The sequence below is a fragment of the Etheostoma cragini genome, chromosome 8 (genome assembly GCF_013103735.1).
Source record: "Etheostoma cragini isolate CJK2018 chromosome 8, CSU_Ecrag_1.0, whole genome shotgun sequence".
NCBI lineage: Eukaryota > Metazoa > Chordata > Actinopteri > Perciformes > Percidae > Etheostoma > Etheostoma cragini.
This window is the reverse complement of record NC_048414.1, coordinates 3410010-3427227: the sequence shown is the minus strand read 5'-3', so window position 1 is coordinate 3427227 and position 17218 is coordinate 3410010. Positions and strand designations below refer to the sequence as shown.

At 40.6% G+C, this 17218-nt stretch overlaps 1 protein-coding gene across 2 annotated transcripts in view; it reads right to left on the bottom strand.

The window, feature by feature from the left end:
• kitlga (kit ligand a) overlaps positions 1-15786 on the bottom strand; it is a 33113-nt gene extending 17327 nt beyond the window's left edge. The window contains exon 1 of one of the 2 annotated variants that reach the window (XR_004657625.1): positions 15442-15786. Coding sequence is in view for 1 of the 2 variants with exons in the window: in XM_034879138.1 (XP_034735029.1) it covers positions 15691-15720 (30 nt within the window). In the remaining variant the exon portion in view is untranslated. The remainder of the gene's footprint in view (positions 1-15441) is intronic. The other variant, XM_034879138.1, reaches the window with a different exon arrangement.
• Positions 15787-17218: the final 1432 nt, after the last annotated feature.

Genomic DNA, 17218 nt, shown 5'->3' with positions numbered 1-17218 from the left:
ACTTCACTCAACACTTTCTCTGGCACTTCCCTGTTTTACCTCTGCAATGTTTGTTTGAAGAATATTTCCGTAGATAGGCGGAGGCTACTAATGCTTTCATGTCAGTCAAACATCACATGATGAATGAAAAAACAAATTGATCAATTAATCAGTTTCAGAAATATAAATAAATACATAATCTAGTGCGGAAAGGCTGCCTTCTTGAAACAAACCCAAAAAGCAATGGAGAAGAGCTGTCACTCAGAAAGCCTTGTGTATGTTATGATCACTGCCACTCCCAAACTAGATTCACTTACAGTGTGTTTGCTATAACATCACACACGTTGGTCCCGCATCGTTGTTTTCTTTCAGTTTCAATAAAAACCACCACCAGACCAATTATGTTTCTCTCAACATGTGTTGAGAATATGAAGAGGAAAACGTGTAAATGGATAACATCTTTTGCGCACATGTGCAAGTCATGCTGAGAGCAGAGCAACTGTTGAATGGCTAGCGGCGCTCAAAATAGGTAATCCCTGCCATTAGCAGTTATTCTTTTAAAACATATTCTTTTAAAACTCATTGTCATCCCCGTGGCTTTTTTGTGAGAACAAGTAAGGCCAAGTAAGCACAGCAGTATACACAGCAGGATATAATGTGTGAGTGATGACCGTGATATCGGCAGACATTCTCTAGGTCTTTATGAGACAGATTCACAGCCCATGAAACAAGCCAGCTGAAAGATACTAATGGTAGATGAACCGCAAGTTCTGACGGAAAGTTGGAAGTTCAGATTTCACTAGAGCTTTTGGCGCTGACAAGTTGTGAAGTGGCTTTATGAAATGAAACAGGAACAGATTTTCATAAATGTTGGTGTGCGAATGTGCTTGGGGAAGAAAAAAACTGACTGGATTTTGCTCCAGGTCCAGATCCAAACATTCTGCCTTTCTCTACTTGCTGCATTGGTGCAGGTTTGCATATATATATATATTTTTTTTTGTTTTGTTTTGTTTTTTGTTTTTGTTTAATTCATATATCAAAACCAGCCATGGATGTAACATTTTCTCGTTTTTAACTATGTGATTGAAAAAGCTACAGCTAAAATCATCTAATGGCAGGATTCACAGATCTGGATTGCAAACACGGCAATCTAGTTACTAATTGTAATTCATAAAAATGAATGGAAATCCATAAAACTATATAATCTGTTCAGTGGATTTAACAATATGCATTTTCATTCATTATACTTCTGTAGAAATTGTCTTCAGGTTTAAGAGAAGACTTACCACTAAAGATTTCACACAAAACCCTTCTGGCGTCTCAGCACTTCCTTGCAAACATTTGGCTGTAACAGTATTGATTTGTCTAGACAGCTCCTGACTTTGTGTAACTTCCATGTAAAACACCATGTTCTGATGCTCCCATGCCATCATGCTGTCATTGATTGGTTAGAACGTTGCTGCTGTTAATGGTCTGATCAGACCAAAATTTAAGCCAATTCTAGAGGCAGTGTGATTCAATGGAAATAGTCAATGGAAATACACAAGAGAATGAGAAGTACGCTCATGGCAAAGAGAACTGAGGCAAAGATGGAACCGCTCCAGAAACTGCTAGCCCTTGCTATAAAAAATTTGCATGCATACCAAAGCCTTGTGAATGAGAGAAAATGAGAAGACTTGAGGAAAAGCCGACAAGGGTGGAATTGCTTGTCTTTAAGCTGTCACACACATGCACATAGAATCCATGCGCACATTGTATTGTCAGTGGGGCTGTAACGATATGCATTATGAAACCGCGACACTCAGATCCACAAATCTGTCTTGCGGAGTGAGAAGGCAGAATGGCAACACACCCCTTCCGACTCCCGGAGTTATCCTTTCTGTCTAGATCCAGTGCTACCACACCTTTAAATTACTTTTAGAATTAGTTCTTTGGTGCCTTGTCCCCCTTTTGTCTGGTAAATTTAGCTAAGTGTAAAGACAGCTAAAAGCAAAGGGGGGAGAACCGGTAACGCTAACGAAAGTGTAATGTTACAAATGGCCACTGTTCTGACTGACGGATTAGTAAACTGCAATTAGTGTCCCTATAACACCGGGGCTGTAATGATAGTGGATGTTTACTAGCTGGTTGGGGGCTGACTGTGGATGTGTCCCCAGGCCGGGGATGTAATGATAGTGGATGGTTGCTAGCTGGCTGGGGGTTGGCTGTGGATGTGTCCCCAGGCCGGGGCTGTATTGATAGTGGATGGTTGCTAGCTGGCTGGGGGTTGACTGTGGATGTGTCCCCAGGCCGGGGCTTTATTGATAGTGGATGGTTGCTAGCTGACTGGGGGTTGGCTGTGATTGTGTCCCCGTTGTCAGCTCTCATCCCAACTGAAGCTCCCGACTGAAACTGCAGCGCCTTGAGAGTGAGGCAGTCAGACAGGGGTCTGCTAGCTAGCTAAATTATCATTAGATTAGTCGTCTAGCCATACAGTTAACGTTACTGATGAATTCGTGGGTTGGCCCAGAGTTGTTAACCGTGGTTAAAACAATCATACTAAGAATAACTGAGCGTGTTGAACGAGGTTGTAACCAGGACCTTTACAGTAGGCCCCAAAGCACTGTTCCTCTACGGCCCCCCTCTTCAGCTTTAACCATATGCATGATGCTTACTTACAACATTCTTATAATGTTCTGTGTTGCAGTGATTTAAAAAAAAACAAGATGCAAAATGGAGCTAGAATTTCTGTCTTATTGTGAGCTGCCTTACTTCAACAAGGAAATAGATGGGAAAAAAACCTCAGTAAAACAATACTCGTGGAAAAACAAACAGATCTTGTATCTACAAGTTCCAAATATGCTCATGGCCTCCCAACACAGCTTGGGCCAAACATATCAATAAACAACACGGCTTCAGTGAGAAAAGAGAGATAAGTTCATCACACTTGTTTACCTGAAACTCACTAAGTAACCTTACAAGACTGAAGTCTCCAATGCCCTGACAGGGAAAGAAATGATTTCCGATGCTACCTGGAACACAGAAAACAGTGCTGTTGCTGCGCCTTTGGTAAAGCAAATCTACCATTTATTTAGCCAACAGCAGAACCAGCTGATATCAAGTCGAGTTTTTTTTCTCGAGTTGAATAGTCAGGGGCAACCCTTGAAACTAAAGCCCTCTTGTCCGTCATTGTCTGGTGCATTAGGGTTTTTGAGGCCTGCTCGCCCTCATCATATTGATGCAGAGGATGATTAATCCCCCCCCTCCATCTAATTTTCCATGACCACTTTGAACCTGAGATATCATTAGCTGAACAGGCTCTCCAGACCGCCGGCCTCGTGCCCCTTTTAACCATGTAATCTCATGAAAGCGGAACAACGGGCCTTGCGTGACATAAGTCCACCATAGCAACATGCAGCCTGTTACTCAGAGATGATTTTATCCTAATCTTTTGTCTAGATTGTTGTTTAGAATTTTGCCATGCAATATCATTTCATTTTTAATTATGATTCAAATTAAAATATTATATTATAAATATTAAATATTAAAACATGGCAGATGATGAAGGCTGTGCAAAGAAAAGAGCGAGCAGCTGTTGCTGTTGTCCAGATGTTCCAGAGTTGATCCATGTTCAGTTGAACTTGTTTTTTCTTGAAATCATGCTCCATTCAAAAGGTTTGTTTTTAGATTTCAGACATTCAGTGTTTAACCTTCCCATGTTATTCTCAGCCACATGCTTCCCCCCCCGATTAGGGAAATGTTTACAATGGGTCATGTTTATGATGTTGTTTGTATCTTTGTACACAGTGTACACATTTTCTATTGGACATGACAGACATCGTGTTCATCTCCCACACCACATCATCAGAAAGGAGCATATTTAATGTGGCTCTGGTTAATACCCGATCCACTTCATAAGGTTAGTATGTGGCTAAATCTGATTGGTGCATTAGCATCGCACCTAACTTTCAAAGAGTTAAAGCCCAGTTCAGACCAAAGATTTTCAACATGATGAAACTGTTTTAGAACGTTGCATGGTAAAGTTGCAGTGGACTGAACCGGTCCGTCTCAGCTCGACTAAAGCCATCTGATGGCGTTGCCCGAGACTCACCTTGTTGAGTCGCCAGAAGCTGGTTTTAGAATGTAAGGGACCCCATCTGTTTCAACAGCCCACATCAAAGTCAGCTTGTAAGGTCAGCTGCAAACTATAACAAGTAAATAAAATGATTCATAATCTATTTTATTCCTATGTTGCAAGCTGTCAACTGGTCAAAATGGCAGAGTTTTAGACAGAGGCTCGAAGACAGCCCGCTAGCACAGTATGTGGTCAAGCGAGCTGGAGAGCGACCATAGAGAGGGAGCGGCGTTAGAAATAAGCAGTCAATCTGAGAAATTGTTTTTGAGGTTTAACTACTAGAAATGCAACTGAAGCATATCTCACAATCACACAACCACATTCATATTTAGACCCAACTAATGATTTATCCATCTAAAAAAAAGCCTGAAAGTTGGAAGTTAGAACAGAGAGTTGTTGCTTTGGAAATGATACACCGTCTCGTGGCCTTGGTGTAGACGGGCGGGTCATAGAAGGTTGCAGACAGGTGCATTGCAAGTAGTTGCTAGTTTCAACTCGTCTCTTCTTTGGTCTGAACTGGGCTTTAAATGCTTGAAGGGCAGAAGAGCAAAACGTGAACAAATATAAAGACAGACCACAAATATTATAAAACAGAGAGCAAGACATTGATGAATGCCTTCCTGAATGACAAATTTAAAATAAAAATACCAATGTTCCGCAATGGGATGGGCCTGTTCGTTGGCAACTTCTGAAAACATAACACAACGTCACAATGAAAGACGCCTCCAGCGGTGTCTCTGACCTATGACTTAAGCCATGCAGGTCTGGAGACGTGTTACTAACTGCTGGACGGACAGAGGTGGAGACCCTGTGGGCTGAGATCAAGTAAGCCTCATAATGGGACTGAGGCTTACGATAACCCGCAAACTGCTACACATAGCTGTTGCTAATTTTAATGGAGGCGCTCTTTACAATTATTACAGGGTGAAAAGCTGTTTTGCTGCTTTTGTGGCTCAGCAAATGTTGCAGAGAAAAACAAGAAACAAACAAACCTTTTCACACGTCTACTGAGACACTACCATGGCTTTTGTGGAAATTAGAGAGGACACCCGTTGTGTTAAACAATGGGTTTCAAAGATTAGTCTGGAACCAAATAACATAAAAGTGTCAATGATCGTTACATGGTTAGCGGAAAACCCAAATAAAAAGGTGGCGATGGGAACAATAAGAACAGAGAGGAAAAACAATCTATTTGCAGGGACATACATGTGATTTCTATTACAAACTTGGAACCAGTAAGAGTCCATTGGCCTGGATCTTGTTACTTCACATTAACTGACAAGAATTTCTCCTGAGATTTGTTATTGAGATGGCGTAGTGGCTTAATCAGATTGCTGTGTCCGAGACATTTTTCCCGTATCGTTGTATTGTCAACTTATTGGTCGGACAACCTCTCTCTCACTGTCAAATTCGTCGTCTTTCATTAGTATTGAAACTTATGAGTGATCGCAGTCACAAACAAATTGTCTCCTTAGAGGACGTGTTGACCTGAACTAATGACGCTTTGATTGCAGTTTAGTCTTTCCGTTGGTGTCAAGCAGGAAATCGGATTTTGCTGCTGAGAGCAAATTTGAAAAGGGGAGGATGAAGATAAAATGCATTTGATGACTGTATGCTCTCTGTTGTTATCTTTGGAAATGAAATGCTATATTTTCTGGTCCCTTACAGTTCCTTTCATATAGCACTTACTATGTCAACAAATAACTGCAAGGACAGATCTTGTTGATATGCACTAACTGCAGGAGGGGAATTTGGCTTGATAACAAGGAAGAAAGTTGAGTTGTGCAACGGTGGTTTAAAAAAAAAAAAAAAACTGATTTCCTGCCAACTTTTTACCTTCACAACTTCTCACCCACAGCTCAGCTAAATTCATACTGCATTTTTTACTGCAGTTTTACTTCTGAAAAATGTAAAAAAACAAACAAAACAAAAAAAACATTAGAGTTTTGATCTTGTGATTCATCCCCAGATATTTATGACCGTGGTAAGTAATGGCTGATGTTAACCAGCTCATTGTGGACCAGTTATTAAAAAACAAAAAGTGTATTATTGTAGAGTGTATAATTCTGTCTGCTTTAATCCTACATGACACCAAACAAGTTGTTAAAATGTTAAGGATTTTTGTGATGGGGGTTAAGGAAAAAGGAAACTAAAAAAATGTGTTTTTGAGCGCCAAAGACTTCATTTCAAGGATTATGGTACATTTTAGGCACATATTTAATGTGAAAACATCTTTTCTTTATGTCAAGGAAAACACAAAATTTAGAAGCCAATTTAAAATATCAAAATATAAAGAAATATAGTAGCAGTAAGGGCGCTTTCACATCCGACTACACTTGACCACAAAGTTCAGTTTATTTATTTATTATAAACAGGACATAACAGTCACTTTTTTCCCCAAGGAGCACATTTTGCTCTGAAAAATGTAGGAGTGACTTCCTCAAAGTATCTGCTACAATTGTTGTAGCTAATTTGTACAATCAAACGTAATAGTCTTATGAATACAAAATGTTTTGAATTGTAATGGTTTCTATTTTGAAATACATTCTATTGATCAATACATTGTCAGTGATGTTGAATATACAGTAGTAGTGTGGATAAATTGCAAATTTAACACGACTATGAGACGGGTTACAGAGGTTATGAAACTGTCTCAATTAAACAGTGATAGGGGGCAGCGCAGCCCGTAGCATGGACAGACAGCAGTCGAAGCTTTGGCGAAAGGCTGAAACCTCCGCGCTTGGGATTTTCCTTTCACGCTGGCTAAAAACTTCTTAAGGGGGCGCTTACACTTTCTCTATGTTGGGAAAACCATTCTACATATCTTCCTTCAGGCTGTAAGATGCACTTACAAAATATCTTTTGTTACAGACAAATAGTGTTCGTAGCAAAGTAGAGGATTGAAAATTGTTAAGTTCAGAAAGCTGGCATTGAATTTTCCCTCAACTTTAAACGCTTCGATCCCAGGTTCCTCCTAAATCCCAAGCTCCTCTTAAAGTTTAAGTCCAGTCTAATAACAAAACAGAAGATGAGCTGAAGATCGCCACTGTTAAGGAAATAACGTGTGTAATGCACAGGATCAGTCCTATCAGTGCTAAAAGTGTCAAAAATAGCATTCAAAAGGAGCAATGCGGTTATGACAAAAGCCACGTGCAACCATGTGAACAGCAGAGATGACTAATACAGTTTCTAACTTCTGTATCAATTGTCCTTCATGGCTTTTCATCCTAGCTCCAGGAAGTAGCGATCATGTGGAAACTGCTATTTTTTAGCAAACAGATGAAGATTTGTATGAACATAACACATATCAAACCCATCTGAATGCCCTCCAGCAGCAACTGCTCTGAGTCAGATGTACACAGGGACAGCTCAGTGCTGAAGATGACTTCATGCTTGTATAAATATCCAGAGATCCTGAATGCAACGGACCTTGAGCTTCTGTTAAGTAAGTGAGTTTAAGACAGCATGCCAATCACAAAGACCTGGCATTCAAAAGAGCTAGAACACACACGAAAATAGAAACCACAACATGATGGATGTGCTCATTAAATCGGACGTCTTTTCAGAAAGGATAAAGTAATCAACCAGTCACAATTTGCCTCGGACGTCATCAACTCCACTGGACAATGTGTCTTCATTTATTATTCTGTGACAGCAGGCTGCTGAACAGAAGTGAAACCTAATCAACTGAAAATCACCCTTCTATGTAATATATTTATATGTTTAAAATGAGAAATCCTATCGTAAGTAAACACTACAATCGGATTTTTCTTAGGTTGTAATGCAACGTTACATACAGATGTTCCCTGTAGCCAAAATGACTTCCACAAGTAGAGTTTACATTCCTAGGTAACCACCATTTCTATTAACTTACAACAGAAAGGATGAGAGGGTTAAATCCACAGCTCCCTGAAAACACTCTCAAAGATGTGGTTTCTATGCGAAACCCTTGAAACCCCTAAAAGTCAACTTTTTATGGACCAACAAAAACAGTCTTGCTTGTCTTTGCTTGACTGCCATGATGTTTTCAGTTTATCCAGTGGATTCACAGCATTTTCCCCAACGCATAACGGAGCAAAAAAAGTTGTTAAAGAACTTTTAAACCACTCAAATGTGGCTTGGGGTTTTGAAAATATTCTCAAGAATGATTATACGATGGAGAGGTGAGAGAAAGGTTTATTTAACTTAGAGATGTGGGCTCAGAACTGGTTTGCACCATGTCCTTATCTCACTTTTCCAAACCAGAAACCACAAAGTACAACATTTTCGTATGTTGTTTCGTGCCACATTAAATACTGCAGAGAAGAAGAATAAAAGGTCCCATGGCATGAAAAATCACTTTATGAGTTTTTATAACATTCCTCCAGCCTGCCTATGGTCCCCCAGTGGCTAGAAATGGTGATAGGTGTAAGCCGAGCCATGGGTTTCCCGCTCTGCCTTTGAGAAAATTAAAGCTCCTTATTAGGTCATAAGGGGCAAGGTTACCTCCCCTTTCTCTGCTTTGTCCGCCCAGAGAATTTGGCCAACCCATGAGAGAGATACATCACGGCTTTCAAACGAGCAGTGGCGGTTGGCAGTCTGCTCCAAGGCTGAATTTCGGGAAAGAGACGTAAGAAACATTAGGGGATCACTAAGGTCTATATAAGAGAGACTTCAGATACAGTATTAGGGGACCACTAAGGTCTATATAAAAGAGACTTCAGATACAGTATTAGCGGACCCCTAAGGTCTATATAAAAGAGACTTCAGATACAGTATTAGTGGACCACTAAGGTCTACATAAAAGAGACTTCAGATACAGTATAAGGGGACCACTAAGGTCTATATAAAAGAGACTTCAGATGCAGTACTAGTGGACCACTAAGGCCAATACAAAAGAGACTTCGGATACAGTATTAGGGGACCACTAAGGTCTATATAAAAGAGACTTCAGATACAGTATTAGGGGACCACTAAGGTCTACATAAAAGAGACTTCAGATACAGTATTAGGGGACCACTAAGGTCTATATAAAAGAGACTTCAGATACAGTATTAGGGGACCACTGAGGTCTATATAAAAGCATCAAAAGAGCACATTGTCATGAGCCCATGATGCAACCGCTGAAGTGGTTGCCAGGTTTCTAAGATAGTGGCTGCATTCTTTGTAAAAAAAAAAAAAGACATTCCCTTCAATGGATTTACTTGCTGTTAATTAAAATAAACTTAAAATAAGAAATATCAAACATACATGGATCAAGCAAGATGTAAGAAAAAGAAGCTCCATGAACGCTGTTCAACTCTCGTATTAATACAGCTAATTGATTCATCAGTGTGTTGGTAAAATGTCAGAAAATAGTGGAAAATGGCCATTACAAATTTCCCAGATCCCACAGTAACCATCAGAACAACATGCTAAAAACCCAAGGCTATTTCATTTACAATGAAACAAAACAGAGAAAAACCAGAAAATTGCAAAATGGCTTTTTGTTTTTGTTTGAATGAATGAATGTTGGTCATGCCTTTAAATCAGTGGCACAATCTGAAAACACTGGACTAATGTTTGCATTCACATGACATCCAGTCACTGCGCCTTTTGTACAGAGACAAGCCAGAACCAAGGTATAATAAATCCTTGAACTGATCCAACCGGTCATTTCAAGTTTGCACATCAGGTTGAAAAGTCACGCAAGGATTTCAAATCGACAGACCTCAGTGTGTAGCGGTTAATGGATCGGAGATCTAATAACATATATTTTTTTTATTCTCAGAGTTCCTCCAGTGTGTTTTCTGTCTCCTGGCTGGCTTTATGGTAATGGTAAATACATTCACCGAAAGACCAAAGACTGCCAACAGACAGGCCTTTCTCTGGTCAGGGACAGCACTCTGAACATCTAGCGGCTGCAGAAATCCAGTAATGCATCAAATGCAGGGGCTTCATGACAGAAGACAATCCTGTAACTCAAACCATGTTTGCTATGCAACTTTTTTTATGGATTTAGCATGCTTCTCATTCTCCCAATGTTTAAGGCTGTGACTGCACAAAGCTTTGTAGCAAAAATAAGGGCACTTAACAAAATACACATTGGGAAAACATGAGTTTCCGAGAATGTATTTGCTATGATTTAAAAAAGAAAACTGGACTACGTGGGTCCTGAGAAACAATGTTGCATCACCAGAGACCACCTACCAAAGTGTTTTTTTGCCAATGCCTAAACACACTTAAAACCCTGCGAACATCCCTGACAAATGCTCTTTCTTCGGTATCTGAGGCTTTGAAAAGTGCATACTTATATATAATATTTTTTTCTTTTTAAATTGCATTAAAACACACTGCTGCACAGATGTGGCTCTCATAGTTCGCAGTGTCTAAAAGAAATGGCCGCGTTTTTTTCCAAGTATTGAGTTACTCCTGTCTGAACCTGGAGGGTGCCGTGTTAATGATGCCAGAGACCTGCTTCTGGGACCAAACATCAGTTCCATCGTATGGACAATTCAAGCAGTTATGCTGACACACAATAATGTGACAGTGATGGATCTAACTCTCATTTAACAAAGCAGATAACAATACAGATATGCAGCCCAACATGATCTGTGATTAAAACTAGTCGTTACATGTATAAGCATTGACTGATGAGCATTAGTCACTGTTGTGAGCAGCTGATGTTGACAAAGAAAGACCGTTAGTAATTGTCAGCATCACAGGGAAATTTATGGCATTTTTCCACTACATGGTACCTCCTCGACGCGCCTCGGTTTCCATTACAAAAAAAAGTCCTTGGTACCTGCTAAAAGGTACTTTTTTCCCCCCCTCAGTTGGGGTTCCAAGCGAGCTGAGATGATACCAAAAAGTGACGTGAAAACCTCCAGACTACTGGTTGGTTGGAGAGAATTGTCACTAACAACTGTGGCATCATTGTTAGCAATAGACGGGGGTGTCCTGAACAAACCTGCAGTGTTTAGGTAGTTTATCCAGTTTTTTAGTTTTTTAGTTTTTTTTTTCTGCCTTCAGCTTCTTTTAAAACTAAATCTGACTTCTGGCTGAGAATCAAATACAAGACACCTTTGACATTCTGTGTGCATGTCATGCGCGGTTTCCTGCTATGAGCCGCGCCCGGCTGAGGCGGTAGGCTACTAATCTGCAACCGAAAAATGAGGACGGGGCACCGCGGCCGAGTCGAGCACGTACCACGTAATGGGAAAACGCCATTACTGTTTCCAATAAGGTGTCACAGATCAACTCCGACAGCTGAGGTTCACAGATGCCACAGAAATGATAACCATGGAATGCCAAGTGTAGCTAACACTGTATAATGTGGCTTTTAAATGAGAATAGAAACATTAGAGGAAGTCAGTATTTGATTCAGCAGTGGGGACCTTAGGCCTGTCACAATAACACATTTTTGCTGGATGAGAAACTGTCCCAGAAATGATTGCGATAAACGATAATGTTATCATTCCGAGACCATTTTCATCTAATATATAATGAACATGACACAATAATAACGGAACATCTTTTCAAAGATCAATACGCCTTATTTAACCCTGAAACTGGAAGACATTTTATATATGTGGCTCTCTGCCAAATGGCGAGTAAATGTTTGTACCAAATAGTTCTGGTTTCAGCCTTAACTTTGGCGAAGGTGCAGCTACTATCTTGGACTCCTATGCAGGTCGGAGCTGCATGTCGACCGACCTGCTCCAGGTCGGAGCTTTGCGGGGGCAGGCCGACACACACACATGCGCGCACACACACACACACACACACACACACACACACACACCACTTTTGTTTACTGATAGCTATCGTTTACCTCAGGCTAATTCATTAGCTAGTAATTTCTGGCAGTCAGTCTTCCAAAAGAAAGCACAATGAAATTAAACCGTTGATGGACAAGCAGGTAACGGAGTCTCAGTTCACCTTCCGGGAGCCTCTGACCCACTGCCAGCGGACAGCAGTAGGCTTGTACCGGTTAATGTTCTGTGCATTGTCGGACACATGCAGCCACTTTCCTGAGAGCGGTTGAGAGACTGCCAAGTCCACAGCAGCCTGTGGCGTTTATGTCCGAGCCGGTCTCCACCGCCTCCACCGGCAGGTTGTCGACTGCGTGGTTAGGAATGAAAGGGAGAAAACAGGACCGGGGATATCGCTCATATACTTTTTTTTTTGTGATGGCGCCTTGCATTTCATCTGTCTCTGTCTCTCTCCGCCAAGGTTCCCGCCTTCCCACACAAAGACCATGCGTGGTTATCCAGTCTCTTTGGTAGAGAGAGAGAGAAAGAAAACAACCAAGCATGCAAATGGAAATTATCACGGCCGGAACTATTATTGGGCTCATCTTTTTTATCATGCAAATAATTGATTTATTGACTACAGCGACGGGTCTAGCTGAGCTTCCATTCCACTGCATTCCACATGGCGTGGTTAACGTTTTATCTTTCATTTCCTGCTGTTGATGGGATGCCATTATTCACCTATTAAAACAAATCATTAGCCTGAGACTTGATTATCAGTTTTTAAGTCTATTACATGTGCTTTATATAATCTAATTCGGCTTAACCGATTCATTTGGCTGTGATTACTGGAGAGTGTAATTCTTACACATTAGCACCCTCAACGCCTACGTCCTGTATGCTTCTGCATGTGGCATCCTCAATCTAATGATGCAGAGCAAGGCTCACTGGGGATTATTTTGCTGTCTAGTTGCTTGGTCTATAAAATGTCAGAAAATTGTAATGGATAAATGGCAATCAGCGTTTCCCAAAGCCCAAGACGATGTCCTCAAATGTCTCGTTTGGTCCGCAGCTCGGAGATATTCAGTTTACTGTCACAGAGAAGCGAATAAACCAGATAATATTCACAATTAAGAAGCTGGAATCAGAGAATTGGTACTCAAACTGATTATAATCCGTTATAAAAACTATTTGGCGATGAATTATTGTAATGTAATAAACATTGCCGCTCTAATGCAGAGCACTCCTTCTATGCTTTGCCTTCTGGTCTGCACATGCTGTACCTTTCAAAATCTAGAAGAGTTAAGATTTCCTATAGTAAAAAATGATCTACTTCACTCAGGGGATTCCTGTTGCCTGCTGATTCTAAGCAAGTATAAGTCCTCAACAATAAAAAAGAAGGACTACATTATGTGAGCAGTTTGCATGTGGATTTACAGCTTGTTTTAAATGCAAGGCCAAGCGGCTCGACCATTTATGTTTGTAAATCAGTCTGGGACTCAAACCCTTCAGCTTTTCTTCACCTCCCGTGTTTCACTTCTCCTAAGAAAACAGCACAGCTTGTCCACAACCCATGGGCTGTAGGTCATCACAGAGATCAGCGGTAAATACTGCTTAATGACTTTCACAGGTAAATACTGCTTAATGACTTTCACAGGTAAATACTGCTTAATGACTTTCACAGATCTAGGGCAGACGTGTGATGTAAACCTCCCACAGCTCTAGGCCTGTGCAGCGCCCCCTACTGGTGTACAATGGTCTAGACACGCTGAGACAGACACAGACACACACACACACACACACACACACACAGGCACACATAGACAGAGCCACAGAGAGACAGACATAGACACACAGAGAGACACACACAGAGACAGACACAGACACACAGTGGCACACACGGACACAGAGACAGACACAGAGACACCCTCAGACAGACACAGAGACATGCACACATAGACACAAAAATACACACACACAGACACACACAAAAGATAGTACCGTAAAATTTCCACTCTACAGATTTATGAGAGGACTAAATAAAGAGATCCTTCTCTACATATGTCCCACATGTGATTGCGTGACAGTGGAAAGCACCAGGAGCAGCTGCAAGGACCTTGAATAAAAGAGAAAAGTTGTCTTTGGATGCTGCCAGGAACAACTAAATGTGTAAATTCATTAAGAAAGCATAAAGGAAACTCTGCTAGGAATATGATTAGCAGCGGCAGGGATGCAGAAATGCCCACCCTTCCTCCAGGAAACTTTAAAGACTTTTGTTCCCAGACGCATGCATACACACACACACACCCTGTTAAATCAGTATTCATGTTACGTTGTTGTATTAACATTATAAGAAGCTGGCTTAAACTGCCATTCCAAATGAGGCAGAGATTAGTCAAAAACCTGATATCTGCGAGGTTCAGTCGAACAGCCTGGAGGATGTAATGCAGTAGAAACCTCCCTGAATTTAGTTTGCACACCTTCTATATTTATAGCTCTACAAATGGACATGTTAACCTTCTGGTATGGATGGAGGATCAAGCCTTTCATGTAGGCTATGCATACACCAGTGGTCAAAAAGTAAAACAAAGACAGCTGATTTCTTTGATTCCCTTTGCTAAATCATACTACTACGTGTCGTGGTACACGTGTGGTGAAAGAGAAGCCTTTAATCGTCAAAGTGATCTTCCGGGTCAGGACGTCAGATGCCACAGATGGTGTCAGGACTGCAGTCCCGGGGCCAGCTGGCCCTGCAGCCTTAACACAGATAGACAGCGGCTGCTCTCGCTGCAAAGTAGCCTAAGCTGCCTTAACCGGTGGATGAAAACGCAGTCCTATATGTCTGCATGGATAATTACAATAAGAGATGTATAATAAGAAAAGCATAGACTGACAACCTAACTCCACAGTGTTCCCAATGATCATATGCCATTAAACCAGTAATGATTGACAGCCCACCTGGAAATGTGAATGAATTATAGTCTAATGATAAAAAATCTACTCGAATTGGAGAGCTCGATGTTCTTACTGTTCTGCAGGTTAAAATAAAACAGATTTTTTTAGTGAGTATATCTTCCTGCAATACCTCTCAGTTTACAAATGCAATTACTTTAAGAATAAAAACGAAATAAGTGACAGTTACGCAAGGTGCAAAGCGTTCTCAGAAGTGGATAGGCTCCTCTCAAGTGCCAGACTGGCGCCGATTATATAAATTTGTATTGATCAGGGAGGCATCGGGAGCCACTCCTCCAAAGAAGAATAAGAAAAACGCGGACCCACTGTGTAAACTTTGGACCGACGGAGGAAAACAAGGAAAACAAGGAAAACATGGAAAACAGGGGTTTTACACCTTGCCCCCACAAGTGGCTCGGCTTTTATCCTGCCGGCACGTATCCTGTTAATTATTACAACACAGTTAGAGTCTCTTTATTAAAAGCAGCCTGTATGCAACGCCTAAGAAGAATTTTTAAATATCCATCTAAAATGGTTAATTGTGACTGTTCGTTCGGTTGAGTTGGAACACAGCAGCAACGTGTCTGGCCGTGGTCGCGCGCAGCGCCGAGCGTTTCAGCTCCTCAAGTATAAATAAAAAAAATAAAAAAAATTAAAATTAAGCAAACAGAAACAATCACTTACTTTTGGCTTCTTCATATGGAACGAGAAGAGTAAATCCAGTGTGTGCGAAAGCCTATTTTATTTTACTTCTACGGGGAGGAAAGGGGTTGTCATCATCCTGTGTGCACATATCCAATGCCTAAGTCAGCGGTATCCAAGCAGAGGAGGAGAAGAAGAAGAAGAAGAAGAGGAGAAGAAGAAAAAGAAGAAGAAGAAGAAGAAGAGGAAAGACGGCAACAATTGTGAAATCAAACTTTCAGCCGTTCCAACCTGTAGGCTAATGGCGTGTGGCATCTGCATCTAGCCCATCTATACGACACAGACCCAGCACGGAGGGCTCGCAGGGACAGCGCGCAGAGGGAGGGAGGGAGCCTTTATAATGAAGAGCCGCCCTCTGACGAGCCGCACTGTGAAAGGGTTCACTCCAAAACCACCTCTGCCAATACAAACACATTCAGATCAGACACGAAAAACACTTTAGAACTCCCCTGTGCTGGTTGATCAGCAGCGATGCTGGTTTTACTGCTAACTAAAGGCCCCTACAGTTGGACATTTCCTTCCGTTTTAACTTGATATTATCTCTTGTTGTCTTAATATTTTTGAATATTATATTCTATTATATTCTATTATATAAATAATAGAATATTTTTTGCAGAACACATTTTGCACATATGATTGTTAGATTTCGACGTGTTAAATCACGCTCAAATATTGTATGTTGAGAAGTGTTCCTTGCAAAGTTACAATATAGCAAACCGCAACATGATTTAATATAAATAACATGTGCTCTGTGAAATTGGGCCCACCATCGTGTGTGTGTGTGTGTGTGTGTGTGTGTAACTGAACCGTAAATCTATGAGTGACTAACTGAATGAGTCAAAGTGTGAGACACAGCATCTGTTAGTATTTTAACAATGAGCTAAAATAAAGAGTGAAAAATGAAAACCTTTAATAGTCATATGGCATCATCCAGTTGCGCAGCATGTCAGGTTCCATTTAACCATACTAAACACAACAAGTTTAATAAAAGTATGTTTGATATGTCTTCTGTTTTGGATTTTTTGGATTAGTCTCAAAAAACGTCATTTTTTTTTAATAACACATGAATGGAGACTATGAGAGTTGAAAGCTCTGAAAGCTACTAAGTGGAACTTTCACGTTAGATTATCTTGTTGCACTTTTTCTTTTTCTAATAACAAACCCCTGTGTATGTGGTGATCACTGTAACGATATAATGGTGGGATTTGTATAGGTTTGTGTGTTAGTCATCATTCCTTAATGCTGATTGTACAGTGACCTCATTGTATTAAATGGTGTTTCCTGTTGTTATTTGTTCAAACATTTTAACCCGAGGTAACATTCTTGTGTAGCATGTGACGTTGGCCCTTTTTTTAAAGTCAAACCATTGAGAATTTATGACATTTTAGTTTATTTCCATGTGCAGTGTTACAATGAGCATGCTATATTCTTTTTTTTATATTGTGCCCTGGGACATTTAAAAGGACAAAGGGAACTTTCAGTTCCATTAGACCTGTATGACTTGTCATCAGAAGTATGTCCCATCCCGGGGCCATTTTAGGGCTGTCAAAGGTCAAATGTTCCTGTTTTGCCTCAGATTCTTCTTCTTTTAAAAAAGAAAATCTTTCCTTATTATACAGGTAATTTGTCTCCTACAAATTGCACTTTTACAACAACAATGAATGCTTTCATTTCAATTCATTAGCGGGATTTAAGAAAACATGTCTTCATCTGCCAACTTCACTTGTTTTTATGCATTTTGATTGAAATTGTTGATAAC